The sequence below is a fragment of the Nipponia nippon genome, unplaced genomic scaffold (assembly GCF_047370975.1).
Source record: "Nipponia nippon isolate SJK-2023a ecotype South Korea unplaced genomic scaffold, ASM4737097v1 scaffold_2, whole genome shotgun sequence".
Taxonomy (NCBI): Eukaryota; Metazoa; Chordata; class Aves; order Pelecaniformes; family Threskiornithidae; genus Nipponia; species Nipponia nippon.
The window spans coordinates 112,032,418-112,052,129 of record NW_028262336.1 but is presented as its reverse complement, the minus strand read 5'-3'; the positions used below and the strand labels follow the sequence as shown (position 1 = coordinate 112,052,129).

General features: G+C 41.0%; 1 protein-coding gene across 2 annotated transcripts; it reads right to left on the bottom strand.

Annotated features, from left to right (window-relative positions):
• Window positions 1–5,189: 5,189 nt before the first annotated feature.
• Window positions 5,190–19,691, bottom strand: GJA3 (gap junction protein alpha 3). Of its 2 annotated transcripts, none has more exons than XM_087758456.1 (2): window positions 19,648–19,691; window positions 5,190–12,379 (listed from the first exon to the last, which is right to left on the bottom strand). In XM_087758456.1, the coding sequence occupies exon 2, from the start codon at window positions 12,365–12,367 to the stop codon at window positions 10,829–10,831; it is 1,539 nt and encodes a 512-aa protein (XP_087614582.1). In that variant the 5' UTR covers window positions 12,368–12,379; window positions 19,648–19,691; the 3' UTR covers window positions 5,190–10,828. The 2 variants fall into 2 exon arrangements, with proteins under 2 accessions (XP_087614582.1, XP_087614581.1); XM_087758455.1 differs by lacking the exon at window positions 19,648–19,691 and adding an exon at window positions 17,542–17,592 and having other exon boundaries at window positions 5,190–12,384.
• Window positions 19,692–19,712: the final 21 nt, after the last annotated feature.

Here is a 19,712-nt window from a genome sequence, read left to right as displayed (position 1 = left end):
GCTCCCTGTTGAGTATAGTGGTGAAAATTCAACTATTAGTGATCTTTTTACATCCAAGGCTGTTCTTTTAAAGGCAAAAAAAGAATAAATAAAAATAAAAAATGGCCATTTACTGGGTTCAGCTCTAGTCTCTAGTTCTGCAGCCCTAAAATATGAACAGAGTTTGCCTCCAGTTGCCTTCTCACAACCAATTTTGTCTCGACCTTGCTTCCTTTCACTTCATCCAGAAACTTCAGCTCCAAATGAAAGAAAACTCACTGAGTTGTGTGCAGCGTGCAGAGGTTTTTCCCAGTTCAAAATGCACTTGTTCAAGCAAACTACTATTTCTGCAGGAATAGCCATATTGGTACATGAGGTTTTTACAGGCTTGGAAAGATTTGCTTGCTATTTTAGTTGTTCTATAAACAGATGAATGACAAACAGGGGCTCTTTTTGATCCTACTTGATAAAAACAGCATGATGAGTGGGCAGCAATCTTGCTTGTTATTTTTCAGCCTAGAGGATCGAAACTCTATGAATTTCTAGTGTTGTTGGGACTGATCAGATATTTTTCCTTTGAAGAAATGTTGGGTACACTGTGGCCAGGAGCTACGATTGCAGCACACTGCAGAGAACTGTGCTAACTGGGACCTCCAGACATTTGGGTTTCCATAGCAGGGAAGTGACACAAAAAGATGGACAATGCAAGAATTGCTGAGGTACATTTTATGGTTTTATCTTACACAGGAAGACAAGAATTTCTTCCTAGTCTTAAGTAATTTCTGAACCTTAATTAAGCCCCATATAGCTTGGATGAATTGGGAGCAGCCTGTGCTGCCGAGCTGCTCTGAAGGACTGACTTTGCTTGCTGCGAGGAGAATGGCATGGAGGCGGCCAACGGGCGGGCACTTGCAACTCTACCTACAGCCACAGATACACTGAAAAAAGGGTCCACTCATGCGTAAACAACGAAGACCAGAGCTTTTAAAACTACATCCCAAAAGTTGAACTTGTAATTCTCATGCAGGCCACAGCAAGATGCTGGTGCAGACTGCATCCTTCTCCGTGCTGCAAAATCCCAAACCACTGCAGTCACTAGTACAGCCCCATTCACAGGCAAATGTAAATGTGGGCGTTATTTTGTAGGCTCTTGGCCAAGAATTTTGCTCTCAAAGCATTGGGCTTTACTACTTTAACTGAGTAGAGAGTTTAAAAGACTCCAGGATGCTGAAAAGCTAGAGAGTCAGCCATGTGTGTTTCTGATACCCCAGCCAGGCTGGCTTTGCTGCAGGTTTTTCTCAGTTCTGTCCAGGACATGCCAACGCTGACTGTCTTCTCAAGAAAATAGTTGGTGTCGTTTACAAAAAATCAATGGTTTTTTTGAACAAACCATGTGTGAGCACTTCTGTTACATGTGACAGTGATGAGTAGAGCTTCACAGTCATAAATAAATTAGGAGAAATCACATTCAGCATTACGACAGCTATTTATGACAAAACTTCAGCCACGCTTAAATGTGGGTAATATAAATAAGTTTAACTGATGCTGTCAGTCCTGACTGCTCATTCTGTTGTCTGATTTTGTTGGTTTTACTGTATTCACATTTCAGTTACAGGACTATTTAGAGACATGTACCAGGCCCTAAAGGATGTATTGGTAGTCTGAAAAACAGAAGCAACTTTATGACTTAAAGAAAAATTCAAATCCCTCTTACACAGCAGAGACAGAAAGGAGGGATGGTGCACGGCGGTATGAAAGCTACCTCTGCTTTAGAGACCTGGTACAATTCAACATTAAACACCTCAACAGAGAACTGGAAAATGTAACTACTCTTAACTTGATGACTCTGCCTTTCCTCATCTTCCACTGCTCATAATGAAGAAGATACTTTCCCCTCAGAGTATCCATAATCCAAATATGAATGAGTTTGCTTAGGCAAACCATCCTCAGCTGCTTACTTCTGCATTTTGTGCAGAATTTGCATAGCAAACGCCACTACATAAGCCATGCAAAGCAAACAGTAGGTTTCTCTGTGGGGCTGGATAGTTCAACCATAATTATCCCTTAGTCTCTGCTCAGAACACCACAACATTCCTTAAAGCCAAAATCTTTAGAAAGTTTAATCTTCTCAGACTGGCCAGTGAGATATACGATAGCTGATAACTGTTTGCGCCTCCTCTTCAGTTTTCATTTAATTGAGGAGTATAGAAATACAACCCATATTCTCACGTGGAAAGTAAGGTTTTATTTCACTTTACTCCATCTATTCACTGACTTGGGTGGATCTTGTGCAAACACAGGAAAAATGTATCCCACAGAAAAATATATTGTCTTTTTGAGAGTTTGAACTTGTTAAGCCCATTTTATTTTCAAAATATTCTCTAGATAGCACAGGAACTCTTTAAAAAGCCATGTCTCACACTACTTAGAAGTGCAAAGGTCTGGACATTTTAATGTATTTTGTCATGCTTTCATGGGACAAATAAATGAGGAGGATGAAGAAGTGCAGGTATTCATTTGGTTGTTTTTTTCTCAGGAGACAACCTCTAAAATGACAGCGATCTGGCTGACAAAAGGCACCCACCGCACATAGGTTAGAGTTGGCTACGTTAGTGATGCAGACAAACACAGTGAGCCCAGGCAGCTCTTTGTGCCCTTGGTGTCAGCCTACCCATCCCTGCTCCCTGTGGCACCAGGCACCTTAACCACATCTGTAGCCACTGTCAGAAATGCCAAGGGTCACCCTTAAAAAGAAGGTGTGGTGAAAGCCCACACATTGAAGATCCTCCTCAAGATCCTAAAAATAGTTCTAATAGACCTTGAACTACTGCTAACGACACACAGATACATAGATCACCTATCACGAGAAAAAGAAAAGGAGATAACTACCCATGAAGGACAACATGTTGTTGCTATGTACCACTAATTTCTTTCTAAAAATGAAAAAAGCTTATAAAATGAAGTGCAGCTGGTGCAATCCAACTGTTCTACTAGTGCAATAATAGTACTTAAAGTTACCTGTAATTCTGGCGTAATAAATTCTTTCACGTACCTGTAAGTGCTAAAATGTGTATTTCCTCAAACACCCTGTTTTCCTGGACTACGACACTCCAAGAATAACACATTCTTCCTAGGCCATCTTTATGAGAAGGCTCTCTCTTCATCTGCTTATTCTATTGTCAGCTGAAAACAGACACAAAGATGGTTAGACCTGATGCACATCCAGTTGCCAAAAAATGATTAAAAATGTCAGCCCTACTAAGACATGACTATCTGACATTTGTTTCCTTGGGAGACAGTGTGTACTGCCTTCATTTCTATGCCTACAGAGTGGGAAAGCACTGATGAGGTTAGTTAAATCCCATTCTTTGCGCAGTCACAGTGAAAATTCTTGCTAAAAGCCCAGCTGATTGTTCCTGTGTCAATTCCCTGGGGACAACAGCAGCAGTACAGGAGTGTGCGAGATGCTCCTCATTTGGCTTCCAGCACAACTGTACAGAGGAGATTTACTGGAGGATGTTAGAGAGCTCCCCCCCAGTACACCTCTTCCCATTACCATCAGGATCTTCACCATGCAGCTGTGGATGAGTGGGGCACACTTTTCACCTTTCCTCCACATGCTCACATCAAGCTGTCTTGCTCCATGTGGCAGCAAAAAGTACCCATTCCATCACACAGGCCTTCAGAGATCAAGAGTAGCAACATTCACATTTCATACTCCAGCCAGAAATTCTTTAGGAAGCAGTGGATGCAAGGTGGACGCAGCGTGGCTGCGTCCCAAGGGAAGGAGAGCCCGGCACACAGCTGCATCTGCACCGGCTGATGCTCTCTCAGCTCTCTTGGGAGCACTCTGACTGTCCGCTCTTCAAGTGACAAAATTGTGCAATTTTGCGAGGAAACATGCATCGGAATAGAACGTATACAACATATTCCAGCCACATATATTTGTAGTAAAGCACTCTTGGTCAGAGGCAAGTGAGTTATCTTTAGCAATACAGCTGGTATTACCATATCACTTTATTCACTTTCTTCCTTAGCTTATTACTGCTAAGCATCATCTTAGTACTATCCATATTATACTCCTGTCAGCTTGCTATACCCCTGCCCAGTCTTCAAAGATAGTGAATAATCTGGTTTACCATACAGATACATCATGTAAAGCAGAAAAAGCAGAAACAGCATTGCCTGAGCACAGGAGGCACCAAAAAAATACACTCGACTGTACTACCAGAGAGACAAACACACGGTACTACAGGACGGAACCTATCCTGCCCTGCCAGGTCCATAGAAGTGCTGCATATGAAATAAAGTTTTACAAGACCTTCATACTTAGTTTAAGACTTATGCAAAAGTCACTTAGTCTTGCCCACATTGCTGCTTTTCACAAGTTAAACTTCTTGGAAGCCTGGACCTGGCCTCTTCACGGGACTATACAATACTTAGACTAACTTGCCGTTAGTACATTGTACATTTTCAGTACAAAATTGGGTTACACTTCTGTGTGCTAAACTGTGAACTTTGCCGATAAGGGCCAAATTTCAAATGCAGTGGGTACTCCACATTATCCCCAGTACGGACACATCTTCCCTGCACTAAAATCGTTCATGCATTTACAGGTAACAGTCTCATTACACACATCAGCTAGACGGATAAATCAAAGTTAGTGAGTTAGCACCGGGGGAAAAGATGGGAGTCACTATTACCGCCACACAACACCGCACGAGATGAACAGTGACTCGTGTGTGTCACAAGAGCCAAGGGTGAAACCTGTACCTGGTGGAAGGCAGAGGCAGACCTCCCACTGATTTCAAGGGGGTCAGCATTTCACCCCTTGCACCTGCTGGAGTGGGTCTTGATCAGACGTGTCTTCTGGACTGTGACCTTCCTTTGAAGCCACTGGGAGTTCTGCATGGAGATGCGTTTCAACATCCAGTTTTCCAACAGATGCAACTGAGTGAGCACTTCATATGAAGAAGGGAAGCAGCAGCGTACGTGAATAAAGGGAGAGAGCTAACTGACTTTGGTTAACTGTTCCGTCGTGTTAGTATTTTAAAAGACCATCTACATAACCATGAAAATTTAATCTAAAAGAGACAATGCTGTGGTACAAAAAGTTTATTTAGTCATGATTTTGTAAACATATGAGGTAAAGTAACATTTACATCAACTTGTTTCTTACAGAATTTAATACACAAGGCACTTCTTTGAAGACAGCATTTTAAACTGTTTTTTAGCTGTTTTTATTGTTATGACAAGTTCCTGACGGCCCAGAAAACTCATTGTGTTTGTTGTCAGATTCTGTCATGTAAAAGACAAACATCCGGTAAGCAACAAGAAAGCTCTCAGTAAGCTTTCTTATGCTTTACAACCTTTTAACTGTGAGAAACAGTGTCAATGGGAACAGGAATATATTCTCCACCTTAAAATACGTTCACATATCTTGCATAACTCTTCAAGGACTGCAACTTCTGGAATTTGATTGGCATCTTACAACAAACTTAAAATGCAAATGTACAATTTCCTTTTCACATCAGTGTTTTTTGCTTATGCAAATAGTCCCATTACCTTTAATGGTCTTATTTGCAAGAGTAAAAATAACTTGCATGAAATCATTGTATTTGCAGGCTCAGAACCATATTTTTGGCTAGAAAGCAAAACATTTATCTTTTGTAAAATCTTCTACCATGTAACGGTGCAGTGTTTCTCCACAAGTATTTTGCTTGGAATTTTAAACCAGGCTGTAAATTTAGCTCTTAAAGGACATATGTCACAGCTAGTTTTTGGCATTGAACCTCTAAACACACAAGAAGGCATATCAATAATAATGAACCTTAACTTATTTGGTAATAATTGAGCTCATGATGAAAAGTATCTTCTTCCACAGTGTGCTCCCTATATGTCCAGCTCCCATATTTTAAATATACAGAGAAAACTGATATTATAGATCAGTGATCAGGTTAAATTGTCTTTAATGGTACTGCCTCATGTCTGAAGAGTTCCTGTGTTATAGTAAGACATTTCTCTCTTTAGTTTTAACATATTGGCAGAGCCATTCTTTTACTTCTTATACAAATGTAAACTTAGAAAACAGTTTATTTCATCCAAATGTGCAATCTGAAATCAAAAACTGAATGTAAACTTCAGAAAACCAAAATTACAAGAGCACACTTTTCACAAGAAAAATCAAAGTAAATGAAACAAAAACATTTGGAATGAAAAAGAAAAAAAAAAACAGCCTGTTCAAATCCACGGTGTTAGTGCCTGTATTAAACAAAAAGACCTGGGGGCTCAACGCTCTGCTTCTGCAGACTGTTGTCGCCCATGTGAACTCAGTGGAATACAACAGTTTGTATCAGCTGAGGAGGTGGTCCCATAACTAACCAAAAAAGGACCTAAGTACTGATCTGGTTTTTAAAGCACGCCTTAATTATTTTACTGATACTACACTTATGTATTCATACCAGAAAATAATCTCAAGAGCTGCAAAATGTCAGACATTTAATTAGCTCTAAGTGCCTTTATGAACGACAAATATACTGAGCCAAATCAATCCCTGGTACCACTTTGCACACAACTGGCTTCCAAATTACACCAGAAAAGAACACAGTTCATCTGCTTTTTCAGTGCATGCTACCTATTTTCAAGAAGCTATGATTTTTTTCAATACCAGCATGGACCAACAAATTCAAGGAGCACTTTTTTATCTATGAAAAAACCAAGAGATTGATTTTCATAGATAAAACATTCCACTTTAATAAAGGGAAGGCTCTAGCAGGCTGTCTTCATTTAATCAAAATACAAAGGGAAGAAATGGGGGCTTTCAAGTTGTCTATACTTCATCTTCTTTTGTATTAACTGACAGCTGCACTAATTAAAAAACCCAGTGATATAGAAAACAGATCAACTGTACCCACAGCCAAGAAACTATGTATTTATGTGCAATGTAGATATATTTTTATTATATCTTTGTAAAACTACTATGAAAAATGTACTAATGAAATCAGTGATATGGAAAATATGTTTCATGTAATCATTGTGGTTGGAAAGGACCTCTGGAAGTCATCTAGCCCAACCCTCTATGCTCCAAGCAGGGTCAACTAGTACTAGTGAGTTGACTTACTGCAAAAAGAGTAGCACATCATACACCTAGTAACTTGTTCAAGGAGTATCTTTTTTTCAGTTTTCTCTTTTTCTTTTCCTTAGCATTTTTTTTAACTTCAAGTAAGAGAGGGAACAATTTTTCTCACAAACACTCTACTCAAAGAGCAAAAATGAGTGGGTTTTTTTCAGTTTGCTTAATATCAGGCATGATGCTGTTCTGACTTCCGCTTTTCCAATAACTCACCTACTGGTTTCATGTTAGGTGTGCGTATAAGATCTTTCAGGATTGTGGCTTGAACAGCCATATGACCAGGCTAAATCAAATCATCATTTGCTACCAGTTCCCTCTTTGGAATTAAGTGATATGAAAGAGTAAACGACTTGGAAATTAGCAGATTATTTTTGCCAACAGACTCTGTTCTGCAAGTTAGTTGGCGTTTGTACATATTTTTCTAGAACTATGGAAGTCTGCATAGTTATGCTTTGCTCATAGCATGTTGAATTCAGTGATCATTCATGAGTAAAGATTAATTAAAGTACTCAAAATCAGCCACACCAGTAAGATTTTTTTCAACAAATCTGATTCCAGATGTGATGCAGCAACCAAAAGCAATTGTAAGCACAAAGGGGGAGTTCTGCCAAAACAGTTACCTGGGCTTAAATGAAGTAACAATTACTGGACCTCAAGTGAAATTATAGGTAATCAAGAAGCTTGAGGCTGTATAGTTATGTGATGAAACTTAAGCTGACCTTAAAAACACAACCTGTGAGTTGTAGCTTTGCTGTAGCTCAGACCAGCACTGCTTGGATGCGGAGGCTGCTCTGTCAGATTTCTCTTGGGGGTTGCAATAGAGTTACATTTCTCCCTCCCAGCTTCACCTAACAGGAAAAATGATCTTTTACAGCTTTCCAGCAGTTACTCTGCCTGAAAATACCATATGTTCCACAAAAGCACCTGAACTCTCTGCAGGTCTAACCACACACATTAACTTGAAAAGGGCAGACTAGGTATCAGTTGATCCTAAGTTAAACCTATATCTCTGTTATTATTTTTTATATACAAGATGGATGCAGTCCTGCAGGACACACTCTGTGGGGGTTGTACTAAAGCAAGGACTGCAAGATTCAGAGCTCCATCAAACAAGTCAGTTTTGCTCTCAGGCATTGATATAAAAAAAGCACATATTCCAGGTGGTCTGGTTTATATAAATACACTCCAGAGAGACTTTGACTTCATTCTTCAGAGGCAGAAAAGAAGGGAAGATATAGCCCATGAATTTTGATGTACTAAAATACAGAGATGCATATTGCATTATTTCAGCAATATAATTACTTGGCATTTAGCAAAACTTACAAAACTGCTACTATCGATGCTAGTAAATCTAAAAATTTTGAGTGTTAAACTGCCTTTGTTTACATCTAGGCAACTTTATCAACTTTAGTCTAAGTTCAGCATAGTCGCACGGATACAACAGAAAGCAGAATTTAGTTTTTAGCTTTCTTGCAGAAAGGGTTTTTATGGCTTATAACAGAAAATTCACAAGAGCATGCCTGAAGCTGAACACCTAATAGTAAATATCTTTATTGTACTACTGTACATTGAATTTTAATGCAGTGTCTGCCCCCAAGATCAGTGGCAGCAGAAAGACTTCTCCTCACCTGGTTCACCACAAGCAGGTCAAGGAAGTCATAAGACAACATGCCCGAGGGTTGCAGAACAGTGCCTCTGATCATGAGAAACTCTACTCAGAAAGCAGTTAAAATAAATGTTTAATCTTGAGTGCTGGGAATATATTTTAACTGTTGTATAAAATAAACACACTCAGGAAAACATTTAACAGCAGAGATAACTGGCAATTATAACTATTTGCTACAGGGTGACCCTGCTTTGCCTGAGTAAGGACTGCACTGCCAGGCCAAATACTTTGAAAATGCAAAAGGCTATCCCAGTGTGTTTGACTGCTCTTCTCCAGCTACAGTACTTTCAATTTATAGCAGCAATAGGACTGACTCCAAGCTTCAGTTCTTTTAGCTTTTGCTTAGAACAGAAGTTAGGCCTAATCCTGCATTCTTGTTGTGCCCGAACTCTCCCGAGCCTTATCAGACATTCAAAATTCTGACTAATGTCTGTGAAAGTACTTGTTACAAAGGAATGAGGGACAGAGCCAGTTGTAAGAAAAGCTGCACCTTAGAAAAAAAATACCCAGTACTTTCTTCCACCCATTTTTAAGGGAAACACACAATTTTCAAAAGCAGGATTTTAATGTCTTTATCTAAGCCCCAAATCTACATTCCTTCTGGCTCCCAAAACTCCATGTGAATGTCAGTTTTGCTTGAATAAGGCCTGCAAGATCCATCCCCAAATCTTGCTCCTTGTTAAATTGAATGGAAATTCTGCAAGTGACTTCAGTGGGACCAGAACAGACCCTTCAGCCACTGCACGTTGCCCAGATATTTTAGCCACCTTATCTGCAATACAGTGTTGTCTAAATCTGTTTTCACTGACCTGTAAGACACTACAGATTGTTGTTAAACGAAAGGGTAGAACACAACAGGAAATAATGTTGCTTTGTGAATTTCACCATTAGTAAGTTTCTTTCCCCTTACATTTTCTTCTAAGATCAAAGATCAAACTAAAATGATTAAGTACACAGTCAAGTAACTTTAAACCTACAGATCAAAATTATTCTCAAAATGTTCAAATACTTAAAAATATGCACTCAAGTTTACCTCTAAAAAGCATTTTTCCAACAAACTTAAGCTGATATCTAATAGTCTAAAATGCAGAGCTGTACTTTATCCTGTTGTTTGTCCACGGGCAACGTATGGGGCCACAATGTATTGAAATCATAATCCTTGCTTTCTGAAGAGAAATTGTTCTGTGTAAAAATTTCTGAGGTGTGGTTTAAATTCCTGTCCTCCTCTAAGCAATTTCAGAAGTCATCTAAAATTATAACCAAACATGCTCAAACATATTTGTGGGCTTAAAAACACAGTGTGATCATGGTCGGCAAACACTGGATAGAAGGTCAAACCAAACACTTCCTAACAGGTCAAGAGTAAAAAAAAATATAGAAAGATGAACCTCAAAAATCTATTACAGGGGTTACCTAAACTTTGCCCAGCTGAGGACCACGCTGGTGATTCGCCATGAGCACAAAGGCTTCATTAAGGCACGTTATATGGAAGAGACTGAGTCACCTTTAATATGGCAAGTTGGTCCATAGAGATGACAGGTGCCAATAGGCAATATGCCACCCTGATGTTTGCCATAGGGCTACGTAAGATTCAAGAGGAAGAAAATAAGTCATCGCATCCACTCATGTAGAGCTTATGTGAAAAAGTGTGGAAGTGAAGGCAAGGGCAAGAGGGAGATGATGGCCAGGCACATGGGCACTAGGGATATTAACATTTTTCTCAGATGAAAGTCAGCCTCAGGGCACACGACCAGCTACCATCACCACCTGTTACCTGTGCAGGCCTCCCCTATGGCTGCCCTTGGGAGATCTGCCATGGACACGAAGGAAAGCGGGACTGGTCCCCTGGTCCACAGGCTGCGCTTCGGCCACCCCTGACCTATTAGAAAATGTTGATATTGTTCCCCACTACAACTCACAGAGTGCAAAAACAGCAAGCGTCAAAGTTTGAAACCCAGGCCATCCCACCCACGCCAGGCCTGGCCTCCCCGGGCAGCTCCCCTGCCCACTCTGCCTTCCATCACCTGCTCCTCTGAGCAGAGGCGACCGCACTACACGGCCAGGTCGTCTGACCTGGCTCTGCAGCTGCTTGACTTACTGGCCCTGCTCAAGCGCCGCGTGTCTATGAGCAGCGGTGGCTCATGCATCTCCACGGTGGTGCAGGCAGCTGAGATGGGCCGTTCCTCCGACAGCTCCTCCTCACCCTCCACATCCCACTTGCTGCCGCTTGCCCCGCTCAGGCTGGTGCTGCTGCCGCTGTTGGCCGCAGCAACGGGTGGCCCAGCTGGGGGTGGGAGTAGCTGCTCCAGTGGCTCTTCCTGCTCGGGAAGGGGATGGCGGACACTGCTGGGGGTAGAGGTGCTGGCCGAGCTGGAGGGCACCTTCCCCTGCTGCTCAGCTGACATGTTGACCCAGTTCTGCTCGGCCGCCAGGGCACGGCTGTTGCTGTTGAAGTAGTTGATGGCAGCTGGCGTGGGTGTGGGGATGGGGGTCGGGATGGTGACGGGAGTGGAGATGGGAGTGGGAGTCACAGCACGGCGCCTCTCCTCAGGAACTGGTGGAGCAGCAGGGTAGCTGGCCATGGAGGCCGTGTTGGAGGGGGGCCGTGGTCTTGGAGCAGCCGCAGCATAGTACGGTGCCATGGTCACCGGGGCCAGCAGCGGTGTGACAGCACGGGTGTCAGGCAGAACGGGGAGGGGCGCAGCAGTCGTTACCACCACGGGTGGTGATGGCGGTGGCAGGGCAACAGGTTTGGGCTCCCCTGTTACCATGACCGGTGTCATTGTTGCAACAGGCATCTCAAGGCTGTACCGGCTTGTCATGCCCTGCTTAAGCTTCTTCCACCCCAAGTGATATATCTCAAGCATGTTCAGCAGCAGGGAGACAGAGGCCACCACCAACATGAAGATGATGAAGATGGTCTTCTCAGTGGGCCTTGAGATGAAGCAGTCCACAGTGTGTGGGCAAGGTGAGCGGCTACACTGGTAGACTGGCTTTAGCTCAAAGCCATATAGGAAGTACTGGCCCACAATGAAGCCCACCTCAAACAGTGTCTTGAAAATTATGTTGAAGACATAGGTACGGAGCAGGGCACCCCCCATACGGATTCTACCACGTTCATCACGGATCGGGAGCTTCTCCTTCCCCTTTTTGCCAAGAGGATCCTTGACGTTATTGCTGCCTCCTCCACCACCACTGCCAGCAGACACTGCTGCTCCTGGGTAGTTGCTGTCTTTGACGTTTCCCTTCTTTTTCAGCTCTTCTTTCTCTTTCCTTTTCTCCTCCATGCGTACAATGTGCAGCACGTGGCCCAAGTAGATGAGGGTTGGAGTGGAGACAAAAATGATCTGCAGCACCCAGAAGCGGATGTGAGAAATGGGGAAGGCTTTGTCATAGCACACGTTTTCGCAACCAGGTTGCTGTGTGTTGCATGTAAAGTCCGACTGCTCGTCTCCCCAGACCTCCTCAGCAGCAGCCCCCAGCACCAGTATCCTGAAGATAAACAGTACCGTCAGCCAAACCTTGCCAATAACCGTGGAGTGCTCCTGTGCATTCTCTAACAGTCTCCCCAGAAAGCTCCAGTCACCCATTGTTTCAGATTTCTAACCTACAATGAGAACAGTAGAGCAATTAGAGCACCGTTAAAAAAAATCTTATAATTACACAATGGCAGGGCAGAACAGACTGATCCTCAACAAATGACATTTCTTAAGTGCACTTCCTTTTGCAGATTATGTTAAGAACTACATAACCCTGTGACCATGCAGCCATGAATTTGGTGAGCACAGAAGTGGGATGTTTAGTACTTTCACCTAGCTGACACAGGTTTAAGTGTCAAGAATGACACTTAAGTGTCACAATGACAGTCAAGAAAGATTCATAACCAGAATTTCTACAAGATTTAAATATTTAAAACCCATGATTTCTCTGTTTCCTCCACCTGAGATGCCTCTAACAGTTCTTGCCTATTTTTAGAAGAGAACAGATGGAAATTGGTTCAATTAACAGCGTATTCCTACTATTAACGTGACTGCACTTGTATCAGAGTGTGATACAAAGTTTGCCTAAATTTAATCATTTTATTGTTATCGGGACTTATTTACTCCAGCATTCAGGAGGTTAGTAATGTCCCAGGTCTCTGCTATTTTCATACTGTACAAACACAGAAAAATAATTACGCAAAACCTATGGAATTTACAGTTTAATTTTGGAATGTGTATACCAACAACAAGCATGTTCTCAAAGCCTAGTCGTGTTTGAGTTTGTTTATTTCTAAAAAGAGAGAATTATTTGAATAACTTGAAATATTGGGAAGAATGGGAAATTCTGAGAGGAATGGTGGAAAGGTTTCTATGCCATTTCCCCTACTGTCCTGCCAGGCGGTGTTACTGAACCACATGTACAGCAACATTAATTAAAAAAAAACCTAAAAAGCAAGCAAACAAACAAAAAACCCTCAAAGGCACTTCAGCAACTGTGCACAGAGATTTTCTTGGAAAAATAAAATTATATCCTATGACCTTACTTCTGTGATAAATAACTGGTATATATTCTCAGTAGTTTCTACCAATTCATGTATGATGGGCTTCCCATGTCCAGTTCTAGGCAGTGACATAACTTCTGATTTGGAAAGGCTTAAAATACAAGCGTTTTTTTTAAGATCAGATTCCTCACAAGCTGCCTTCAATTGAGAAACAAGCTATTATCTGCTGGTATCACTTCTGTTTTCCTTGGTCTGTTCCTAATTGGAATATATGTAAGAATATTGGAATATATGTAAGAAGAACATTTCATTGTCCTAATGAACACACTTCTATATTTTATATGTCAACTTTCAACTGAAAACAAAATACAAAACTTTACTTTCAGCTAATTTCAACACTTTCAGAAACACTTAGATCATAATTATAATACAGGTATAACAATTTGCATGCAAAAAAAACCCCAACACTATCAGAAAAGCCTGATTATTCTCGTTTAAAAATTTCAGAATATTTTATAAATATAACTGAATTACACTTTACTCTTTTTATTTTTATACTTATAGTTCTTGTCTAAATACCCATGTGTCTTACAATTCCCAAGAAGAAAAGGCATTCATCATTACAGGCAGGAATTTACCACTGAGAACATGTACTGTTCTCGGTTTTATATTTACTGTGATTTCCAACAATGATGTCACTGTTTTTCTAGAGGAAGCATTTCCAAAGTCTGTACTGAACTTCTTTCAGTCTTTTAGATAAGGTAATTAAAGAAATTTAAAGTTCTTTCAGGTACTTTTTTTATAACTTGATTTTACTATGAGGCAATGAAATACCTGTAACTGCAGAATGGTATACTTTCACACAAAAGCAACAACACAGCCATTAGTATTTTGCATTTTTGTAAATCCTGGAATACTAATTCACTTTTTATCCCCACAAAGTTAATTCAACAATAACTCCCCCTAAAAAAAAAAGTTCTTTGATATTCTACAAAAACACATTCCCTTTAATATAATTGAATTATTTTTCCAGCATAGCACAATAAACTGTAAATGACAATATTAACAATGAAATACCAATTTTGTGTAGTAATGTCACTGGTCCTAAAACAATTTTTAATATTTTTTTAAAAATAAATTCAGATTTTTTTAAGGAGTGTGTTTTTTCCCCTCTTAAAATAGTAACCCAAAACTGAATACATTTTGTTAGAATACTTTCTTTTTATAATCCCAATTTAATATGTTTATATGATTTTAAAAGTTAATCCTCAATCTTAATTTTATAAGGTTTACAATATTTTGGATGGTGAAGTAATTTTAATCTTGAGAAGTATTAATTTTTCAGGGAATAATGAATTAATTTTGTATCTTTTTTAATCAAAACCATTTGAAGATATACTCAGTTTAGTTCCATCTTTGGACAGAACTAAATTGTTGTTTGGGAATGTTCTCATTTTGAGTAGTAAAGATTGTTATGTAGGAACAGCAAAATTAATAATGTGATATCTGATGGATTAAAGAAGTTTAGCATAACCCTAAATCCAGTATTTCATTCCTCTGCTATCCTTTCCATTATTCTGTGCCTCTCAGTTCAGTTCTCTCTGCCTCACACTGTGTTTTCTATCCAGATCAAGCAAAATAGGCAGCTCAGATAATAAGTAGTCAAAGTTACAGTTTGTTCTTTTGTTGCTAATATTTGTAATGGAAAGTGTATTAATCAGCAAAAGTTAGCACAATAAGTGTCTTCTTCAATTCATTAATTGTGGTCCATTGTCAGCATGGCTGTCATTACCCTTGCTTCCAATGGCACAGAGGCCGCACACTGTTCTTCATAAAGACAGATATTACCTTCTATTGTTTCAAAAAATGAAGTCAATCTGCCCTCATGAAAAATTATAACCCCTGCACTGTAAGGTGAACAGAGCTGGCAATCTTTTTTCCCCTCCTACTGAGATCAACAGGTGATGTTGACTACAATGAAAGTAGGTTTTTCTTATGCTTTTCTGAAGAATTATCTAGTGATTAGCTGAAGAAGAAAAATAACAATCTGTAAAAAGTAAAGGAAAGATGACAAACAATAGCATCTAATTTATTCTCAACCATCCTCCATTCACTAATACTACCGAAGATGTTTTTGTCTTTTTACTACAGGCCAACAATGCCCAAGCTGAGATAATTCAGGACACCAAAGACATGACACAATGCATTTCTCAAAGGATACACTTAAAAAAGCTATTCTAATGCTTACATTAATTAAAAGATTTATTTCTGTATATCAGAGTCTGAAAATTTTTCCTGTACACAAAGAAAAAGTGTTTAAGCAGTGAGCAGATGCTTCACACCGTCTTAACTATACATAGGTAAAAACCTTAGTGTTCATTTTAGTATGAACTGCAGCAATCATTGCCTTCACTACAGAAATTGACTACCCATAATACATAAATAGAGAAAGGACATAATTTCCAAGGGCAATGCAAAGATACATATCTCCACTGGCTGGAGGGTTCTCAGAAATCCAGGTTCCGTATCTTTCTTCAATGTCAATACATTCTCCAGTGAGTAATTCTTAAAGCCAATGTAACTCATCCAAAAATCACACCAACAATTTTAAAGGGGTGCCTTGATACAAATAATGACTAAATGACATCAAACAAAACCAGAGGGCTCACAGAATATTTGAGTTGTCGCCATTAAGCTCAACAATAAAATACGTAAATCTAAATTTGAACAGCCACAACTCAATATTTTAGCTGAGAACAATTCCAAGCTTGCTTTTGTAGTACTGCATAAAGTTCAGCTGCGCAGTACTACTTTCAGCGCTGCTGAAATACAGAGCTAGGCAATTGTTAAGCCCTAATCTTACATACGGATTGTGAAGCGAGACATTTTTTCTTTCTGTGCTTGGAAAAAATGCAGATTAAGAAATGAAGAATTAAGAAATGAAACTACTCCCAGTGTAAAACTGGCTTGAAATGCACATCAATGTTAGTGATAACCCTTATCTTTATCCGTATTTCATGACATTCATGCAGAAATACCCACTAGGGAATGACAGAGAATCTGTCTCAGAAAGCAATCCAGTTCAATGGTATGAAAAGCAAGGACTTCACAAACCTTGTTATTATTTAATAAGAACTGGGACTTGTATATTGTTTGTGTCACTTCGAAAATCATTCCTCTGAGACAAATATTGAAAAATGGGCAGTTCATAAAAATTGGCATGGCATTCTGTTTAAGAATCAATGCTGCATCATTAATTACTAAGTTTAGCACATGCACAAATACACTTTGTGGATGATGTCTGTGTGGTTGTGTGTGTGTGTGACAAAGAGAACAAGCAAGAGAGAGAATAAATTTTAAAAGCCGTGATGTCATATATATCCCTCTACAGGACAGAAATAATTATCATCTGGCATGTATAAACTTGCCAGTTATTATTTCTATTTCTGGTGACATCACCAAAGAGGTTCATCACTATGTATCAAGTGTATGAAACATGATATTTTAATTATTTATCATTTTCACAGAATAGTTTTATTTGTAATTTTACTCATACATGTATATGTTTAAGTGTTTATATACACATACGCACACATAAACACACATAAATAACTACACAGCTATGTTACATAAATTACCAGATTATGACACCTGGTATATTTATGATTTTATTATACTGATATATCTAAAAAATGTCCCTTAGCAATTATTTAGAAACCTAACATGTCCTTGTTGGAATACAATTTCTTAAATTCAGTCCACAATTCCTTCATTTCTTGTGACAGTCTAAAATATTGGGATTTAGTTTTCTATCTTCAAAATTATGTAGATTTTACAAACCAGTATGAGAAAAAAAATGCTGTTAAAAGAGAAAACAACTTGCAATATTTCCTTTGTTTTTACACTAAACAATCAGGCATCCCCATTACTACCAGGTTTTTAACTCTGCCAATTTAAATCCTATAAAAGTAGTCACCCTGCACAAAGTCTGCAGTGTGACCATGTCATTCCAGGCAAACTGGCAGATGTGGAGGGACACAATGAGCTACTATAATTTCCAGTGAAACCTAATGGTATTTGGTCATGTACATATATATAAAACACAATGGTTGAGGTTTCATAATTCGCTTTATAAACTTGTTTAAATGAGGACTTGAAAAATACCTTCCTTCTTGCTCACAGTGTCATGCTTTCAGACACATCTATTATCACTTCCATTGTATTTCAAACACTTGTTAAAAATTAAACCTTTGGATGACCTTGTTATTACCTTAAACTTACTTTACTGCTATGGAGCCTCTTCCTTAAATCCCAGGCAAAACTTCTCTTGACTTCTTGACTTCAGTTGACCTCTGAATGAAAGTTTGGCCTGAGTAAAGGAAAAGCGCAAGGAGCGCAGGGCTGAGCCCAGCAGGAGAGCTACACCCCACCTGTTAAACGCCTCTGTTCCCTGGCGTAACAAACCCTTGCTCTGATTCACTACTCGCAGGAGAAAAACCAGAACAAAAAGTAACCCCTTTTTTCCCCCAGAATACTCAAATGCCATCTTAGAGCTCTATGTTGGAATTAAAAGACAGTGACTTACCAATAAAACTCTGAAAGGTGTGAAGGGTGTGGAGCTACCAGGGGACTACGGAATAGCCGTCAAACACGAGGGCAACAGTCCCTACATCCCGAGTGAGTGAAGCATGAATGAGACAGATCTGTCAGGTGCCCACATACGATCAGCCACACGGATCTAAAAACTGCGCAGTAAGGAGTGTCCCGCCCCCCGCCCCAGACATACAAAGGAAGGACAAGCCTTTCTGGCGTTCAAAGACTCGAGACCCTTTTTCACTGCAAAGAAGCAGCTACCCCGACAGACAGGTATCAGTCTGAGGGGGCTTCAGGCAAGGTACGGTAGCTGCAAGGGAGACGTGCTATACGCCCTGTCCAAACTTCTTAAAGTACATTTTTGTCTTAGGGAAACCATTTCAATCTTTTTCTTGTTTAATTCTAAAATGTTTCCATAGGATTTTCCCTTTAAATTTCCCTTAAAGGGAAACTCTAGTAGCTCTAGCTACTCAGTTCAATTCCTTCTTCATATCTATGCCAGTGTCTTAAAGAGCTAACGCACACTCAGGATTCCTAATAACATCCTAGGCTCATGTGATTTCTTCAGTGAGTCAGGGATGAACCCAAATACTTTCCTGATACTGTTTTTGCCTACAGGAAAAAAAAAAAAAAAAAAAAAACAACAAATGAAACAGCTTTTCTTGCTTATCACATTGGCAAACTTTTGCCTAATCAAGCTACAAATATCTTCCAAAGAATTCCAAAGAATATTTATTCACCTCAAATACTTTGTATCCCTTATGAGTCCTAAGTGAACAAGTGAGTAACTGGCATGTTTTGGTAACTCTCAGACCAAAGATGCGACCAGATTGAGGTAAAAGCCCGGTCAATGCAAGGCGGCCACCTCGCTGTTTTCCCACGATCAGGAGGAAGTGCTTGTAAGGGCCAGGTAACCCGGAGCTCACTGCAAGAAAGCCCAGAACCATCTTGGGTTACACTCGTGAACTTCGTCATTCTGTGCGGCACCACTTAGAAGGGTGAAACCAATTCTGGCTCTGCTTTATATTTAGGATTTAACTTTATTCCCAGTGTAAAACTGGCTTGAAATGCACGTCAATGTTAGTGACAACCCTTAAGGAAGAAATTACATGCCCCTACACATGCACGCTTGGGTGGGCAACGGCCGCAACAATCCTGGGCACAAATGATGTGTGATGCTTCCCCCTCCACTGCATTTTCTGAGGTATTCTGTGAGGTTTGGACACTCTTCCCTGCCACCCCAGGCTCAGTTATCAGTCCCGCTGCGAGCGCCGCTGCCGGCAGCCGGCTCCCTCCGCGGGGCGGAACACCAGGGTCCCTCAGGGAGGCACGTACAGCAGTGATGCCCATCCCACTACTCCTCCCGGGCACGATGCGCAGAGCTCGGCCTCGCCCTGCCCTTCCCTGGCGCCCAGCCCCGGGCCGAGGGGCCCGGCAAACGGGCAGGGGGCCCCGGCCGGCCCCCGCCTCCCGCCCCCAGCGCAGGCTCCACGTCTGCCCGCCGCCACGTCCCCGCGGCGGAGCCCCCCCCTGCCCGGGCTGCGGGCCCTGCCTGAAGCCGTGTGCCGAGCGGCGCAGCCCAGGGTCGCGCTACTTACGCTTTGCGGGAGCAAGGCTATTTTAAGTAGCAAAAGCTTTACTCGTTCAGGAGAGTCCGGACCGTGTTGGCACATAGCTCATTCAACTGGGGGGAAGGAAGCCCCCAAGCGCTGCTCGGGCTAATGGCAAACAGCGGCGGAGCGGGGTGCGGGGGCGGGGCGGGACGCGCCGGGAGGCCGGTGCCCAGCGCCCTACCTGCTGCCTCGGCTGGCAACGCGCCCCTCGGGCGGCCGGCTGCCCACGGCCCGCGGATGCAGGGC

Bases quoted from the DNA above. Each gene is read 5' to 3' on its own strand.
- GJA3 (XM_087758456.1), bottom strand. From the start codon at position 12,367: ATGGGTGACTGGAGCTTTCTGGGGAGACTGTTAGAGAATGCACAGGAG.